General features: G+C 42.4%; 1 protein-coding gene across 7 annotated transcripts in view; it reads left to right on the forward strand.

Moving 5' to 3' along the window:
* The window catches only part of CADM1 (cell adhesion molecule 1), a 535,014-nt gene that overhangs the window by 297,786 nt on the left and 217,531 nt on the right, over positions 1–19,697 (forward strand). For 5 of the 7 annotated variants that reach the window (XM_089670158.1, XM_089670161.1, XM_089670162.1 and 2 more), the window contains one exon: positions 2,731–2,877. In XM_089670158.1, coding sequence (XP_089526284.1) covers positions 2,731–2,877 — 147 coding nt within the window. The remainder of the gene's footprint in view (positions 1–2,730; positions 2,878–19,697) is intronic. The other 2 variants (XM_089670164.1, XM_089670159.1) reach the window with 1 other exon arrangement.

Below are 19,697 nucleotides of genomic sequence, written 5' to 3' on the forward strand. Positions count from 1 at the left end.
ACTTTGTTCTTTCCTGGTTCTCCTCCTACCTACCTCAGAGCACCTTTAGTATCACATACAACTCTATCTCCTCCAGTTCACTTTGTGTTGGGCTAGCCAAAGGCTCTGTTCTTGGGGCTCCTCCTATTCTCTCTCTACACCACAGGGTCATTTAATCACCTCTCACAGCTTCCAATACCACCTCTATGCTAATGGCACCCATATGTATTATTCTACTCTCCAGCTCACTCCCTTTATCTCTTTGCATATCATAAATTTACTGAGCGATATGTCAGTATAGATGTCCCACCATTTCCTCAAACTCAGTCTCTCTAAGACTAAACTTGTAATATTTCTTTCTCTCTGATCCCCCCTTGACTTTACCATTGAGATCAACACCACAACAATTGGTCCATCCGTACATGCCAGCGTGAAAGGTGTAATCCTAGGCTCTGACCTCTTGTCAGGGACCCCAGTGTTGGCCGCGATCGCGCATGAGTCTGCGCATGCGCGGTGTGCCCGGCCACACTAGCGTGCGAGCATTGGGACCAGGGCACCCGCGATTGCAGTGGCGCTCACACATGCGCACTCGCGATCGCGGACACGAGCCTGGCACCAATCAGGGCGCAGGGCACCCTATTTAAAACAGGTTAGGACTGTGTTTAGTTGCCGTATGGTCTTACCTGTATCCTGAGTTCCTGCATAGTAGATTGTCTTGTTGCCGACCCTGCCTGACCCTGATTTGCTGTCTATCTCCTGTTCTGATCCCTGCTTAACCCTGCACGTTCTGATCTCCTATTACCGAAGCCGGCTTGTGACCTGTTTATCCCTCTGCCTGCTGATTTTGTACCACGCTGCCACCTCCGTTACCGACCCGACCTGCCTGAATCTGCTCTTGTTACCTCCTCACATCAGGCTCTCACCTGCTACACACCTCCAGCGGTGCTTCTACCACAGCTGGGTGAACCCAGGGGCTGCGATCTGGTTTCGGCCTGCTCCAAGTCCATCCCCACCATCAGGGGCCCTGGTGAACAAGCAGGTTGGGGCTTAGATTCCGCGCCTTGGGGAATTCCGGTCTGTGGAGCGCTAGAGGCTACTGCTGTAGGATCCCTAACACCTCTCCTTTGGTCCGATGCTGCATCTGTCCCCCGCCTGCTCTAAATGTTTGCTCACAGCAGTCATTTGATCGCTGAGTTCTGAGAACTGTGACTGTCAATCTCACTGGAGTGCTGGGCTGTGGAGGGAGCGCCTGGCTCAGCAGATCGCTGAGAGGCTGAGCCAGGCACCGCTCCAGACTATGGGGTGGATCCTGACTTTAAAATCGGGATCTTTCCCCAGCCTGGACTAGCTGCGTGACATCAGCTGACAGCGGGCTTCAACCCACTGTCAGCTGAAAACGGGTCACAGGAGTGCAAAATGAACTGCACTCCTATGATCCACAGAAGTACAGCCAAACGAGCTTTCAAGAATTCATCGCTTCATAACTAACGACACCACAAACAACCTATTCTCTCCTTGATTATCTCCCACCTTAACAACTGAATTATCCTACCTTTAGACAGGCCCCCCCTTCAGTTTACCATAAATGTTGCTGCAATACTCATACACCTTACTAACCCATCTGTGGCTGCAATTCCCTTCATTGGCTTCCACTAACCCAATGTAAAAAAATGTGGAGCCCCGCACAGCCACGCTGTTTTTAAAAAGTGACAGCTAGTGGGGGAACTTCTGTACTGCTGTCAAAGGGGGGGGAGGGGGTGGACAGCAGCTGCAGCACTGGGAACATGTTCCACCCTGAAACGGGTGGAACTTGTAACATGTTCCCAAAGGTGAACATATCCTTTAATAAATAACTACATTCATTTGTGTTTTTGATGTTCAGGTTTGTCCATTAATTTACTGTACTTTCAGAAACAAGCATGTTCAACAACCAGTTGTTAGACGACTGACAGAAGGCCTCTATGGCCCTATTGTATGAAATTCTTTTTAAAGTTTTTCAATAGTATATTGATTTTATATAAAAAGTTCTACCTCCTGTTCCACTGCACAGTTGTGACTCTATTGTTTTCAAGATAAATGGCCAGAAATATATTGACTTTTCATTGTCAACTAACTGTATAACCTTTTTTCATGCTACTCCAGTCCTTAACTCAAAACCTGTGCTTTAAAGATACAGGTACACTTTAAAAGCTAAATGTAGCTAAAATAAAAAACACAACAATGTCCTTTTTTGATATATATATATATATATATATATATAGAGAGAGAGAGAGAGACACTCAACAAACAGTCGAGTGGAACCAATTTTATGGGAGACACAAACTGACAAACTTCTGTAGTGTAATGTTTTGCTGAGACCACACCAGAACAGGTGGCTAGAACAAGGGGGCCACTGTCTCTCCCCACTTTACCAATCCGACTGCTGCAAGGACTTGGAAAGGTGCCCAGCACTGAGCATCAACTTTTCTGACAACCAGTTTGTGAAACACCCACTGAACAAACCTTCCGAAATAAGTAAAGATTGCTGAAAAAAATTTGATCTGAACGATGAACACTTAGACACATTGGGATGAGGTGAACTATTTCTACAAAGTTATTGTATGGCATCCCTGTTTCCCTGGTAGTTGCCCTATTATGCAGAGGGGTTGAAAAATTGTGTACCTTTTTAATATATGTATTCTTATTATGATATTAATTATTTTTTCCATTTTTCTTTTGTCCCCCCCCCACCCCTTTTTCTGAACATCAAAGCAGAGCGCCAGAACCTGGAAACGGAGAATGTGACAGTGGTGGAAGGAGAAGTTGCAACAATCAGCTGCCGGGTCAAAAACAACGATGACTCCGTAATCCAGCTGCTTAATCCCAACAGACAGACCATCTACTTCCGAGACTTCAGGCGTAAGTTACTCCATTATGAATTAATATATGCGTCTGATTTCTATAGAGCTCCCGGTGGATGTTGTGTGTAACTTCCCTCCCCAAATTTATTTCACTTATAGTATGCTGTGTGTGTGCTGGAGCTTCATGTTAAGTGGGAGGTCATCAATTATTTCCTGGGAACTATTGTGACAACAGGCTATACTTATAAGTTTTGGATTTACAAGGGAAAAGATAGTCAAGTGGAGCCCCCCAGATGCCCAGACTACATGGGGAGCAGTGGCAAGATAGTTTGGGACTTGGAGTCATCCTTCTCTATATGGGGTACCACTTATACGTGGACAATTTTTATTCAAGTGTGCCACTATTTTTTTTTTGTTTACAAACGATTTTATTGTACATAAGTAGACAGTAAAACAACAGCACAGTATGAAAGTGATATTGTCAACAAAAATATGGCACATTTGAAATGTACAATACATAAAAGTATATTAACATAAAAAAGAAGATAGAGGAAGAAAGAAAGTTATGAGTGCATGAGATACATAAATGATAAAATAGATTGAGTGATACATCTATCAACAATATATGTAAGCCATTCTTTACCGGGGATGTTGTCAATCATGCAATAAATGTCTACAATCCTTCCATGACTCCCATTTTTTATTGTATAAGTGCATCTTATCCAGTAGTGTATAATGAATACGTTCCATAAGCATTACAGCGTCAATTCTGTGTAAAACGGAGTCCAAGGGTACAACATTAGACCGCCAATGCAGGGCAATGGACCATAAAGTGGCAATACATAATGTATGTAGCAATCTCAGAGTGGCATCAGGGACCCCTGGGATATGAACCCCCAATAAACAGGTCTGTATGGACAATTGTATCGGGTTGCCCGATAGTGAGGTAGCCACCTCAGATATCTTACGCCAGATCAAAGATATGTTCGGGCAATCCCAAAACATATGGACCAAAGTACCTGTGCGGCCACAGCCCCGGAAACATAAAGGGGATGTTTGTGGAAACATTGTATGTAGTCTGGACGGAGTATAATACCATCTGGTTAAAACTTTAAGGGCCGTCTCACGAACCGAAAGAGATCTAGAGCTCTTGCATATATTATCCACCATGGAGTCCCAATCCTCATCCGAAAAAGTGATACCACAATCCTCCTCCCACCTCTGCCTGTACATAGGGGGAGCATGAAAAAGACAGATCAAAAATTGGTGATAAAGATCTGAAATAAGACCCTTACCTCTAGGAGAGTCACGGCTGACACGCTCAAAAAAAGAGATCGGAGAAGACGGGGTAAGGCCAAAGTGCGCATTAAAAAAGTGCCTAATCTGTCTATAACGAAGGTACTCACGAAGAGGAACATCAAATAGCACGCGCAGCATATCGAAGGTAATATAAGATCCTCCTCTTTGGAAATCAGATAATCTGATAAAGGATCGATCATACCACCAACGAAACATGTGAGGGGAAGAAAAGGCTAAAACAAAAGTAGGATCACCAAAAAATGAAACACCTGGGGGAATATGAGAGACTAAACTCAGCTTAGCCTTGTATTTGGACCAAAGTGTCAGCGAGTGGGTCACTATAGAGTTATGAAAAGTAAGCGATCGGGGGGAGATTTTAGACCATAAAATTCCCGGTAAATAAAAAGGACGTATCGACTGAGACTCAAACTTGATCCACGGGATTTGAGAGTTAATAGTAGCCCATTGTGATAATTGCGCAAAACGAGCCGAGAGGTAATATAGCCAAAAGTTAGGAAGACCAAGACCTCCCGTCCGTTGTGAACGATACAAAATGGATGAGGCAAAACGTGGATGCTTATTTCCCCAAATAAAATTGTTAATAATCCGCTGAAAATGATCCAAAAACGTTTTTGAAACCGGAACTGGAAGTGCTCTAAAAAGATAAAGCAGTTTGGGCAAGATATTCATTTTAACCGCCGTGACTCTACCCAGAAAGGAGATATGATAACCATGCCAAATCTTCAGTAGAGTAGAGAGACGTGACACACATGGTGGATAATTAGCCGCAAACATATCCGAGTATCTGGGAGCAAGATTAATCCCCAAATAGGATATCCTGTCCTTGACCCAGCGAAATGGAAAAGAACTACGGAGAGATGCACTTAGGGAGTCAGGAACATTAACAGGCATAATTACCGATTTGGTAAAATTAACGGTGAGACCTGACACTTTAGCAAAATCATTCAATATGACACACAAATTAGGCAAAGAAGTCAACGGGTTAGTAATAAAAAGCATAACATCATCAGCATACATGCTCAGCTTAAAATGTGAAACTAATAACGAATAGCCAGAAATATCCGAATGTGATTTGATCGCCAATGCCAAAGGTTCCAACACCAGCGCAAACAAAAGGGGCGAAAGAGGACAACCCTGACGGGTACCTCTACCCAATGTAAAAAAATCAGAGTTACAGCCAGGAAGCCTTATTCTTGTTTTAGGAGAGTCGTATAGGGCATGTATGCCTGCCAAAAACCCATCACTGAAGCCCATTTTCTGTAGCAAAGAGAACAAGTAGGGCCAAAGAACACTGTCAAAGGCCTTGTTTATGTCTAAACTCATCAACAGAACCTCTTTGGAATGTAAATTGGCATCTTGAATAACGTTTAGAGTGAGACAAATGTTATCAGTAATAAATCTGTCGGGAATAAAACCCGACTGGTCTGGAGATACCAAAGAGGAGATAATAGGAGCCAACCTGTTCGCCAAAATGCGGCTAAATATCTTCAGATCGTTATTCATTACTGAGATTGGTCTATAGTTTTGCGGCAAACAGTGGTCTTTCTGTGGCTTGGGTATTAGAGACATGTTAGCTAACAACATCTCCTCTGGGAATTTACCCCCCTGTAAAACATCATTAAATAGTGTTATCAAGTATGGAGCCAATATAGAGGTAAAATGTTTATAATAGCCAGCAGTAAATCCATCAGGACCCGGTGCAGTAGAGCGTTTCAGCGTTCCTATTGCACATGTTATTTCCTCTAAAGTACATGGGGCATTAAGAGAGGCAATCTGAGAAGGTGTGAGAGCAGGAAGGGGTATAGAATCTAGCCAGGAATCTGATAGAGAAACAGAATCCGACTGTGGAGAAGCCAGTAGTTTAGAATAAAAATTTTCAAAAATACCCAAAACTTCCTGAGGTAAAGATGAGATGGCACCTGAATTAGTACGCAATTTATACACATGTGGGGGGCGCAAACAATGGTTCATTTTCCTTGCAAACATGGTAGATGCTGAGTTGCTATGTAATAGGAACGAGGCCTTCGACTAGCAGAGGGCCTTTTCAGTTTTTTGGGAAAGTAGGGCATTCAGTTCCAAGCGTTTTTGGGACAATAGCTGTTTATTGAGTAAAGATGGATCAGCTACATGGCTTCTATAGTGTGCTTCTAATTCTCGGGTTAAAAGTAGTATCTGCTGCCAACGTTTTTTAGTTCTGGCCGAAACCATAGAGATAAGTCGGCCCCGTAGGACCGCCTTGTGGGCTACCCAGAGTGTGGCTGGGGAAATATCAGGGGTTGAATTAGATTGAAAGTATTCCTTAAGAGATGTAACCACCTCCTGCCGAGAGTCAGTATCAGTTAGCATAGAATCATTAAGTCTCCATGAAAAGGGAGTAGGTGCCAATCCCACAAACGTGATAGATAAGGCCATAATACTGTGATCCGACCAGGGGCTCAAATGAATACTAGCTATCCTAGAATTAGCTAGCAATATAGGGGTACAAAAGATATAGTCTAGTCTAGCATAAGAGTCATGTGGGTGGGAATAAAATGTGTAATCCCTGGCTCCCGTGTTGTGCGCTCTCCAAGCATCCACCAACTGGAGGGCATCTAGTTTCTTAGTAAGGGATTTTGGGAAAGCTTGGGAAGTGTGCGAGGCGAAGCTACGGTCCAAAAGAGGATTTGCCACCAGATTAAAATCCCCACCCACCAATAGATGGGGGGACAAAAATTTATCCAGAGCACCAAAAAATTAAAAAAAAAAAGGTAGCCTGTGCCGAATTTGGTGCATAGACATTAGCAATTGTAAGTTCTCGACCTGAAAGGGTGCCCTTAAGAATAATAAACCTACTGTCTGGATCACGATACACATGTTGAACCTCAAAGGGAAATGAGTTATGTAGAAAAATGGCCACTCCCCTACTCTTGGAGGAATGTAGGGTATAATACCCCTGCCTATAGGATCTATGAAAAAAGGTCGGGTGTTTTGCGGCTGCAAAATGCGTTTCCTGTAATAAGATGATTTTTGCTCCTAATCTTTTATATTGAAGAAAGGCTGTTTTGCGCTTATTTGGCGAATTGAAACCCTGGACATTATGTGAAATACATTGAATTGCCATAATAAACAGAGCTTGCCACTATCATCATAAAAATACACATTACAAAGATATCCCCTAAAGTTATTTGACTAGACATAGAAACCCGCAGGTCTGCATCAGACAGACATACAGGTGGCAGATCCAGCCTAGGGGACCTCCAGACCCCAACATAGGGGTCGTGATGTCCACAGACCGATACAATACCATCCTCATACACTAAAGTTTTGAGAGAAGAGAAAACGAAAAACAATGGAGAAGAAGCTTTAATATCTTCTATATTTGAAAGGGTAACTGAAGAACATGGATCAGGCAGAAAAGTCGTCATACCTGATAAAACAAAAAGTTCAAACATTAAGGGGCCACAGGGGCCCAAACCCGGTCTCCTTAGAACATGGAAAACAGAGCTGCCACCCCGCAATCGGGCGGCGACACCTCCGGCCATGTCAGGAGGCAGGGTGGGGTAACGTGTCAAAGAGTAGTACAACCATGAATTAATGGGCGCAATTAGGAGGGTCCAATGACCCTTGTTATACCTTAACTCGTCCAGTTATCAATGCAAGGCATACAAAATATTCAGTATTGCAAAAATATCACAGCAGCAACCACAGAAATATACAACCTGACAATGTAAGAAATAGAGAGCAAAATCCCTGTGTCCCAAATCTTAGTAAAGTCATAAAAAACAATAGACCAGACCAAAGACTATCAAGACAATGAGTATTAGGCAAGTGAGAATGGGCCTGTCAACCCGGTTCTTGTCTGACTCTCCTTCTATCCCTCCGTGGGGAAGGGGTATGCCAAATGGGAGAGATACGAGGGGTGGAGGGTGGGCGTTGAGGTGATGGGGCATCCGCCAAGCCTAATTTGGCCAAGATTGCTCTACCTTCGGGAGGGGATGTAGCGATATATGTGCTCCCATTATGTGGAACTATCAGCTTAAAAGGGAAGCCCCACTTGTAGCGGATACGAACAGAGAACAGGGCAGTTGTAACTTCTTTCATTTTTCTACGCCTCTCCAATGTGGCCGGAGAAACATCAGGATAGATTTGTAAAACCGAGCCTTCAAAGGAGATCGTTGGAGTATTGCGAGCAGCTCTGAGTATTTCTTCCTTGGTCAGAAAATCCTTCATGCACAAGACAATATCCCTAGGCGGCTTGTCAGCAGGAGGTTTAGGGCGTAGGGCTCTGTGGATGCGGTCACAAGCAAAAGATCCAGGGTCACGATCTGGAAGGAGTGACTTGAATAACTTGATTATAATTAATGAAAGATCCGACATAGACTCCGGGATTCCCCTGATTCGCAGATTATTCCTGCGATTGCGATTATCAAGATCCTCAACCTGCGCCTGCAGTTGTGAAAAGGCCGTTTGTAAATGATCATGCTCTCTGGAAAGTTCACCATAGGCCAGGCTAAGTTCATCGTGTTTGGTTTCCAAGCGGTCTGTCCTAGAGCCCAGCGTGGCTATTTCCTGAGAGAGAACATTAGTGCTTTTATGCAATTCTGATTGAAATTTGGCGGCTAGTTTGGCGTACATAGATTCCAAGCAGGACTCCAAGTCCCCTTTTGTGAGTTGCTGTGTATTTTCGCTGACCAAGGCCGATAAGGGAACGGTGGTATCCCGTGCGGGATCGGACAGGGATGCTTGCTCTGTATTGACTGGAGACATGCCGCAAATCTCGTGAGCCTTAAGGAGGTATGTCGTGAGGGACTTCTGAGCTTGTCCCTTTTTTTTCTTGGTGGACGGCATACAAAGAATCTCCCGGGGGTGATCAACTGAAAATTGGAAAGTGAATAGAGACTATAACCCCAGGGGACCTATAGCGCCCAAAATAGGTTCAGGGTTGTAGTTACATGGATGCTGTCAAACCCATCTGCGATAACATTATATTGTTAAAATATTCAGCAAGCCTTGACAGGGTAGATAGAACATAAGTCACAGCAACCAGCAAAAATTTCACTCCGGGCAGGATGATAGCACCAGATCCCAACTCAGGACACGAGAGGGATGGGTGGGAAGCAGGAAGCAGAGGACCTCCGATTCTGAGCACAGGGCCCCGCAGGGAGACACCCCCTGGGGCAGTATCAAGGCCCCAGTAGGCCTCTGAGCCCAGCAAGGGCCACAGACAGAGAAGAAGATGGGCTCTGGGGCTATTAATGTGAGGCCCACTCCCCAAATCACTGTGGGGAGATCATGATAACAGGATGCCACCTGTACCCCCCACTCACTGTGACCAGGTAAAAAGAGGCCTCTGGCAGATGGTGAAGGCCGCAAACGTCGCCGCCGCCGCGGGGAGCAGCAACACTCAGCGACGTCCCTCTCTCAGCCTCTGTGATGCAGAGGGCGCTGCAGACGTCCTCGGGTGATCCCCCACAGCCCAGATGGCAGCAAATGCGGATAGGAGGTGCCGGAGCCTCGGCCCACGCGGCCGCACCAGGCCGCGAACGTCCGCCGCCACGAAGGGCGGAAATATCGCCCGGATTCTACCTCCCAGGTATCCGGGATGATACCAGGGCCCTCCGCTGCTCCACTGTGATCCGCTGCTGCACGGATGGCAGCGGAATCCGGAATACGGCGCCGGAGCTCCGGATTATGCGGCCGCTCCGGTCGCCATCTTGGACACGCCCCCAGCGTGCCACTATTTAGACATTTGTACAATGTTTGAACTGACGCATGTGGCAAAGTGTGACCTAATGTGTGCCCACCATTAGAAGTGGGTGGATGCAGGGCGGTATATTCTAATGGTGGGCATACCACACACTTTTTCTGGCAGAGATTTCTTCTCTTTTTTTTCATTCAGTCCACAGGCTGCATACAAAAAAAACCTAACACATCATATACAGTAATACCTCGGTTTACAAATGCCTCTGTTAACATACTGTATAATAATAATAATTAACATAATTTACGGTTTACGAATGAAAATTCATTGAAAATAATGCCTCGGTTTATGAATTTTTTACTAATTTTTTTCACAATACTAAGTGTATGTCAGTGCAGATTTTTAAATGCAATTGCCATCTTTTTTTTTTCTTCAGTATAGCTCACAACATTAGCTGTCAGTTTCCCTGAACTAAAGGATACTTTGTATCTTTTAAGAAACTGAAAGGAAACATTGTATCTTTTAACTTGGGGAAATAAACTAAAATAAACTTTCAGCTGGAGGGGGAAAGTGACTGCTGAATTTCTGAACTACTGTATAGTGAAGGGGAGAAAAAAAAACGGTAATTACATTTAAAAACTGGCACCTGACAGCTGAGTGAATTACCTGCAATTATTTTTTTTTTTTTTAAATTACCAGCAATTCTTAATACATTCATCTGTCAGTGGGGAACCCTGCTGACAGCTGAAACATTAACACATGGTTGTCACTACTAAAATGCTGCATGAGTTAATAAAATAACTCATGCGGTATTTTAGTAGCATTTACTGTTTTTCTGACCTTCTGAATGGATTAATTGGTTTTCAGTGCATTCCTATGGGAAACAGTGTTTCGGTTTACAAATTTTTCACTATATGAAATGTCCTGCAGAACGAATTAAATTCGTAAACCGAGGTACTGGTGCATCACTGGACTTTGAATGGTTATACCAGGATGATGCCTACAGCTGCAGGCATCATCCTTTTTTTTTCAGCCGGCGATCGGCTTTCATGTAAAAGCAATCCTAGTGGCTAATTAGCTGCAGGATTGCTATTACAAGCAGCGGAAGACGATGCCTCCCTCCCCCACTGCCTTCCATGGCCTTCTCGGGCAGTCCCGTGCCATCGGGGCAACCTGAGAATGCAGCCGGTTTTTCTGCTAGCTGACCATAGAGCTGATTGGAGACCAGAATGGTGCCAATCATCTCTATAGCCTAAGAAATCGGAAGCTACAAACATTTCATCACTTCAGTTTCACAGGATATAAACAGCGCCATTTGTAAATTGGGGACGCATCTGATCACAACGATCTTGGTTTGATTAGGTAATGTAAGGGCAGAGGAGATATCTTGAGTCTAATAGAACCCAGATTTCTCAAAAAAGAATATATGACAATGCCCATTGAAGTTATTGGGGATGTTTGCATTCCCTATGATAGCATTAAAAGTGATTAAAAAAAATGAAGGGGACAGTGCAAAAATAATTTTAAAAAAATCAAAATAACTTACTTGCGTTCGTGAGCATTGCCCCGTGCCAGTATGGAAACAGCAGTTGCACCATGCTTGTGAGGTATCAACATGAACGTCAGATCAAGGGCAGTAATTCTAACACTAGTCCTCCTCTGTAAATCTAAAATGGTAGCTTGTAAAGGCTTTTAAAACGTTGCCCATGGATATTAAAAACGTATGCAGTTTGTCGCCATTGTCCAGGGCATGTTCAGTTTTAAAGCATGTCATGTTTGGTATCTATTTACTCGGCATACCATCATCTTTTATATTTTACCAAATAATTGGCCAGTAGTTTGTGCATTAAAAGTAAAAAAAGTGTATTTTTTTTTTTAAAAAAATGTGTTGGAAAAATCACTGTGCGAGTACTATGTGACATAAAAAATTGCAGCACTCACCATTTTATTCACTAGGGTGTTTGCTTTAAAAAGTATATAATGTTTGGGGTTTAAATTAATTTCCTAGCAAAAAATACAGATTTTTTTCATGTGACCAAAAAGTGTCAGAAAAGGCTTGGTCTTCAGGTGGTTAGAACAGTGAGTGATGTGTGGCATAAACTTCTAATGCTGGGCATAAAATACCCTCACCCCCCAAAACGACCCTTTTTGGAAAGTAGACACCCCAAACTATTTGCTGAGATGCATGTTGAATCAATAGAAGAGTTTATTTTTTTACCACAAATTTTTGGAAAACGACAAACAAAAAATGTTTTTCTTTTTTTTTTTGCACTAAATTGTCACTTAAATGATTTATTGCTCACACATGCCATGGGTATATGTGGAATTACTCACAAAAATACATTCTGCTACTTCTCCTGAGTATGGGGGTACCACATGTGAGAGACGTTTTGGCAGTCTAGCCAAGCACAGGACCACAAAACCCAATAAGCACCTTCAGGCTTTTAAAGGGCTCTATTTCCTCATTACAATTCCTGACTACCTATCACAGTTTCGGAGGCCCTGAAATGCCAGGACAGCACCAAACGCCCCCAAATGACCACTTTTTGGAAAGTAGACACCCCAAGGAATTTGATCAGAAGCATGGTGAGTATTTTGCAGATCTTTTTGTTGCCACAAGTTTTTGAAAATTGAAGAAAAAAAAACAACTTATTTTTTCTTTTTTTTATATATATATATTTCAAAACCTTGTGAGAAAAAATGAGATCTGCAAAATACTCATCATGCCTCTTTTTAAATTCCTTTGGGTGTCTACTTTCCAAAAAGGGGTCATTTGGGGGGGTTTGGTCCTATCCTGGCATTTCAGGGCCACCGCAACTGTGATAGGTAGTGAGGAAGTTATGCACCTTCAGGCTTTCAAAGTGGTCATTGAATTTCAGGCTCCTGTATGTGGCTAGACTCCCAAAAGGCTCACACGTGGTATCCCCATACTCGGTAGAAGTAGCAGAATGTATTTTGGGGTGTAATTCCACATATACCCATGGCTTGTGTGAGAAATATATAATTTAAATGACAAGTTTGTGTAAAAAAAAAAAAAAGTTTTTGTCATTTTCCAGAAACTTGTGGAAAAAAAATAAATCTTCCATGGACTCAATATGACTCTCAGCAGATAGCTTAGGGTGTCTACTTTCTGAAAAGGGGTCATTTGGGGGTGTTTGTACTATCCTGGCATTTTAGCACCTCAAGGAATGTGATGGGCGGTCAGAAAGTAAAAGCTGTGTAAATTCCATTATCTATACCATAGTTTGTAGACGCTATAACGTTCACACAAAGCAATCAATATACACTTATTGGGATTTTTTTAACCAAAAACATGTAGCAGAATACATTTTGGCCTAAATTTATTACGAAATTTTAATGTTTTTGGATATTTTTTATGACAGATATGAGAAAATATCGTTTTTTCAAACAACAATTTTTTTTCTCAAAATTGTTTTGTTTATAGCCCCAAAAATAAAAAGCGCACAGGTGATCAAATACCACCAAAAGAAAGCTCTATTTGTGTGAAACCATAGTTTGTAGACACTATAACTTTCACACAAAGCAATCAATATACACTTATTGGGATTTTTTTTTCCAAAAACTTGTAGCAGAATACAGATTGGCCTAAATTTATAACTAACTTTGAGTTTACTATATATTTTTTATAGCTGAAAGTAAAAAATATTGTTTTTCTTCAAAATGTTCTTCCTTTTTTTGTTTATAGCGCAAAAAATAAATAGCTCACCACCAAAAGAAAGCTCTATTTGTGTGGAAAAAAAGGACGTAAATTTTGTTTGGGTACAGAATTGCATGACCGCGCAATTATCAGTTGGATTAGTGCAGCGCCGAGTAGCAAAAAGAGGCCTGGTCATTAAGGGGGGTAAATTTTCAGGAGGGCAAGTAGGTTAAGAGAGTGTAAATGGACACAAATCTGTTTACACCCGCTGCTCCAAAGAGCAGAATGCAGGGTTCGATCGTGTCAACCTGTCCGTTTTTCAAATGTTCATGTGAAAGAGGCCTAAAGCTGGCCATGCACTGATCAAAGGTCGATCAGTCCGACAGGAACATATTGGAAAATGTTTGGAAAAAGGTGTATTCTGACAGCAGCAGGTGCCTGGTTGCTGGGGAGGGAGCTGTGTGTATGTGGGGATTCTTCCATCCACATTGTATGTGTGAATGGAGGAATCTGCTAGTTTTTCTTTGTTCAGCCAGCTGACTGAAGAAAAAAAAAGGTGGTGGTGGACAGTAACATTTCATGGCATCCAGATTCCCATTAGAAAAGCTGTTTTGTGTAAATCTCACTGCCATGGCTTATATGGTTTTGGGAGAATGCTTTATACACAATCTGTGTGTATGATTGAGAGAGAGTGCACTCCTGTTAACTTCAATGTGTTGGCATAGGTAGCATCAGATTGCTTTTCACATAAGTGGTAAATGTCTGCTATGTAAAATACCTGTGTATCATCACTTTATACATAAGTTGTATTCTTATGTGATGCCCTAACCTATAGCAGCGTAACAGCAATGTGCAGTAAGTCACAGTACCGAGCCAGAAATCTTCCTACACTGGACTGTACTTTGACATCTGGTTTGTAAGGGCTACTGCACATCCCGGCTATTAGCACCATTCTGAAAATAAACCCCGAAGTGTTGTGTCATTACTTATTCTTTTCACATCTGTTACATCTTGTCGTCGTGTTACATGCAATGTCACCAGTGTTATTTTGTATTACAAGACAGTCCTGGCAGGAAGACAGCAACAAACTGTTTTCGACTTTGTTGAAACTACTAATCTCTCATTAGAAACTAAACAAATATGATGTACGTAATTCCCCCCGTTGTCTGAATATTCATTGTCTGTAAGTAATATTTATCTTTCTTTACTCTTCTAATTCCCTATTCTAGTTTGTCATTCTCAGTTATGCTGGGACAGCATAACTGTAGAGTTTATTATCTAGTGTATCGCAGTAATGCGTTATTAGTTTCTTAGCTCTGTAGGATGGCTTATTACAGGTAATGTTGTGCATTACTCAGCAGTACTTCTTTTCTTGTCTCCTGCCCTGTTGCTCTGTGATGCTTAATTATGTATTCTCTGCGGTGCTGGAGAATTGTCCGGATCCATTTGGCGTGTGCTTAAATTGTAAATGGTTGGTAAAAGCTCTAATGATGAGTCCCCGCTCCATCACTGAAGGTCACATGTAGTGATATTTGGTGATGATGTCATAATTATCTGCAGGAACTGGTAGTTTTGTTTGCTGAGTACCACTGTGATGGATGAAAAGTGAACAGTAAGAACCAAAAGTGAACCAATACCGTTGAGAACTTTGCTGGACTTTTATGTCTAATGATGGGGATTCTCTATAGTTAGTGGATAATTTTATTTAAAGTAGATCTATGGGCAATACAAAAAACCTCAAACACAAACATGAAGCAGTTTGTCATTAGCATTACTATATCAATTTTTGGGCCTCCACCCCTGTTTACCTATTCATCCTATCAATAGAGCTGTAATTTCTGAGCTTCCTTTAACAGGGTGGCAGCATTCTTCATTCTATAGTAAAAACACACAGAAGCATTGTCACCCTGTGGACAGGGTAGTCTTGGATGGAGTCTTAAATGGATTTTAAAGGCCAATTAACCCCTTATGATTTACTACTGCAATGCAGTCTTGTTGCAAATATAGCATTAAATATGCCTCTTTGTATCATTTATCTGTTGAATGCTGCAGCAACAGTGCTGACAGCACTTAGGAGAGTCTCCCACCCAAGAAGCAGCATATATCTCCAACATGCCCCCCTGAACACTGCCTAACCCAACAGCTCTGCTCAGGAAGCACCATATTGATTAGAGCAGTGCCCAGCGGAGGGCATTGGACCACAGGAGAGTCCGTTTTGTGAGAGCTGTGGTCTGATATTCCTGTGTGCTTCAGAACAGAGGGTTTTTTAATTGCAAAGTATACAGCTTGGTAGCATTACAGTAATATGTTAAAGGAGTTCTGTAGTCATAGCATACACTTTAATTTTAGAACATCAGCATTGTAATAGCAATACAAGCAATGTTTGTTTTTGACAATGCAATGTAAGCTTGTTTGAAAAATCCCCTTTAATTTTGTGATTTCTGCCTGTCTGCTGGCTGTCTCTTTCCACAACTTCCTGGATTCCCTGCATGCTTTACAGCTATTTGTCTGATCATCCCTTTGGTCTACTTTTGCTTTTTGAAAGGACTATATATCCCATCATACCTTACTGCTTACAAGCAGTGATTCCTGTACTGACTCCGCCTCCTGAAACTCCTCCTCCTTAGCACTACTGTGATCCAGAAGGTAGGATCTGTGAAATGTGTGACACAGCAGTGCCTCCTTACAGAGCATAGTAACTATGTGATGCAGAGTGTATGGGGACCTTTACAAAGTAAGTTACCAAACTTCAGGATCATTCAGATTTTTAGTGGCAGGCTAGAAGTGATTCAAATTTCAGTGTGGAAATGAATATAATGATTCTAAATTTTGATCATAGATACACTTTAAGAGGGTTCAGGTGGGCTTTACATAAGTGACAAACAAACTGAAGCCTACCTCCAGCTAACAGATGGAGCTACAGCCACAGTTTTGATTTTCCTTAACTTGCGCATATATGCAGCCGATCGGCATGTGGGCCTTAACGCCGAGTGGCCGCATATATGTGGCCCTGTTAAAACTACTTAATTGTGCTGAGAGTGCCCTCCCAGCACGTTAGCCGGTGGTGATCAGTAAGCTTTCAATGCATACTTGCAATCGTAGCTTTCTGATTATGTGACAGCCAATCCCAGCGGTCACATGACCCAAAGGCCCACCTCCCAGCTTTTAGAACCCTTAAACAAGTTGCCAGAGGCATTTTTACGTTTTTTGCACAAATGTTTAAAAAATTTTTTTTTGGCCTGAAGATTACAAAAAAACCCCAAACAAAGCAGAAACCCTAAAGAACAAATAGTGGTAGTTCCAATTTTTTATGTCATGCGACATTACCACAAAGGTCTAGGAAATGCAAAATTTCAGTAAAAAACACACTAACGTGAGTTTCAGGGCTAACCAATGCAATACATTACCCAAATGTTTAGTAAAATTTAGAAGAGGTTGCACAGAGTAAATCGATACCCAACATGTCAAACCTTACATTTTTGTGCACCCGTGAAATGGGGACAAACTTCAGTATACCCCCCTTTTTTTTTTTTTCTATCACATAAGGGACAAAAAGTCCCCTATGTGATGATGTTTAGGTGATAGGTTCTCTTTACCGAGACATGCAGGGTCTAAAAGACCCTGCATGTTTCCTCTGTGCTCCATTTAATGTAGTGCAATGCAGATCACATTGAAATACATTCCTTCCCGGCTATGCTAGCTGGTGAAAATGACAGGGTGACCTGGAAGTGACGGTGTACACGTCGCTTTCCAGGTCACCAGCAAGAAGAGAAGGAGAGCTGGTGTGTGTCCTCTCTTTTTCCTCCTTTATACCCAACGGTACCCGTCATGTCGGTCCCAGGCTCACAGATGGGCAAACAAAGCCCGAAATACATTGTGGGGTCACCATTGCTAGGGTGTGTGGATACAATTGGGCAGCTGCACAGCTGCCCAAATGCATCCGCCTTGACAGGCAGGAGTCTGCTTGCCAGTTTTATACACAATCCCGGTGGCTGCAGCTATTAGCACTGTCTCCCTCCATGGCAGCTAAGCTTGTAGTTCTCAATGGACTATGAACATGCTGATCAGCGCTCTCGTAATCCATTCACTTTCCCTCCACCTTTCTAAGTGAAAGCTCGTACAGTGGTACAGGTAGAAAGCTGGAGGGAGAGAGTGCAAGAGTCTGATATTGCACCCTGATCATGGGTGCAGTGCTTTGTGGGCTACAGGCTCCTGTAGGTAAAAACTTAATACATGCATATTTTTTTTCTGCAAAACTGTATGCATTTTTTTCCCCTTAATGGTAAATTTAGCCTTTAAAAAGATTCAATACTGTTCTAATCCTGAGGCTGATCTAATCCTTTTGAATCCCAACCAAAGTAAAAATAACAGATTTCAGGTGAGTCTGAATTTGGAGCTCAGACATCAGATGAGTTTATGTAGATGCTCAGTAGACACACATTGTATGAGGAAGATGTGCTGTCTGTGAAGGCGGCTCCAGCTTTCCCAGTACTGTAATAGAACTCTGTCAGACTGATGAAACATAGGCCTTTGCCCATAACACCCAGCAAGATGCTCCCTTTCATTCTGTCACTGGCACAATGATAATGAATAATAGCTTGTGACCGGGTACCGCATGCAGTCATTTGACTTTTCCAGAAATTTGTCTCATCATGTAAAATCAGCTGTAAAATTTCAATTCATTCAATTGATTTTTGGATTGACTTATGCTTATCCTGTTATTTTTCCATTAAGGAGCAACCCCAGACAACGACTAAACACATTCAGCTTACATTAGCAAGAAAATGCTGCCAATAAGCTGTAGTCGGAAAATCTACTCCATTTACCTTCTAGTAATACTGTCATGACGCAGGACCTTGTGTGATTAGGATCTGAGGGAGGCAGCTATTCTGCAACCCATGTGCTACAAATGGATTCCAGGGCAGTGAATAGGTTTATCTTCATTGGCACAAAACCAGCTTAGGGCATAAGGCTTTTTCCATCTGAGCCTAATCGCACAGGGGTTTTATCTTCTGTCAAATTACTTTAAATTTAATCTAAACCCAAACAGTAAAATTTGTACAGCTCACATTAAATTTAGTGATCCTTCCATGAAGGTCCTTGTTTAGGCACTTCTGTTTTGAGGGACAGTTGTCTCCCAGTTGTTCTCCTGCGTTGTCACCCTGCCATATGTATTCCTGGAGGAGGCTACAACAAACAACTGTGCTGACGCACATTATACATGTATGGCCCACCATTGTCACCATTGGGAAGCCGGTCCAGATCAATGATGTGCAGGTGATATTGCAGCATGTGGATGTAGATCAGAAAAGAGATCACTGAAATGCAAAACAGGATATAAAAACAGATGAAGACTGTAATTTATAGGAAAACAAGGCCACGGCTCTTGTTATACAAACTAAAATTCACTCAGTTATGGTTTAGTAGGGATGCACCGCTATTGGTATCAAGTAATACTCCCAATACCTTAACCAATACTTTTTAGCATGCAATTTGAACAGGAATGTGATTCCTGTCCAAATCACATGCGGTTCACACAGGAGCGGTGCGGGAAACCTCCCTGCAGGCATCCCATGCTAGGTCTCAGTGGTAGAAGGGGAATGAAAGTGGCAGGGATTCGAAATCCCCGCCACTTTCTTTCCTCTCCTTGCAGGGATGACTGTTCAGGCTAGAGGGCTGTTGATTGGTCAGCACTGTCACATGGATGGTGCTGACCAGTTAGATGCCATCTAGCCCGAACTGTCATCGCTGCAAGGAGAGGAAAGAAAGCCGTGGGGATTTCAAATTCTCAGACCTGTGAAATGGCTTTCTCTCCTCTCCTTGCAGCGATGGCAGTTCGGGCTAAACGGCATCTGATTGGTCAGCACTGTCCATGTGACAGTGCTGCTGACCAATCAAAAGTCCTCTAGCATGAACTGTCATCCCTTCTTTACTGCAATCTGCAACATCACAAAGTTCACGTGACATACTAGGCTTCTTCCACAGTCATCATGGACACCAGTGAAAACAATTTTGCAATTTTACATGACTGCAATACATTGGTCCATCCCTCACACATATTTATCCACTAGGGTTGGTATACCTCATTATAGACAGAAAAACTCATAATGAGTACCCATTAAATAATGTAGCTGTCCTAATAACTGTCCCTTAACTGCAACAACTTGGTCTTCCCCAATTGTAAATATATTTTATAAATTTGAATTATTAGTGGGCACCT

The sequence above is a fragment of the Staurois parvus genome, unplaced genomic scaffold (assembly GCF_062004578.1).
Source record: "Staurois parvus isolate SC_StPar_1 unplaced genomic scaffold, SC_StPar_1.0 ptg000087l, whole genome shotgun sequence".
In the NCBI taxonomy this organism is placed as follows: Eukaryota; Metazoa; Chordata; class Amphibia; order Anura; family Ranidae; genus Staurois; species Staurois parvus.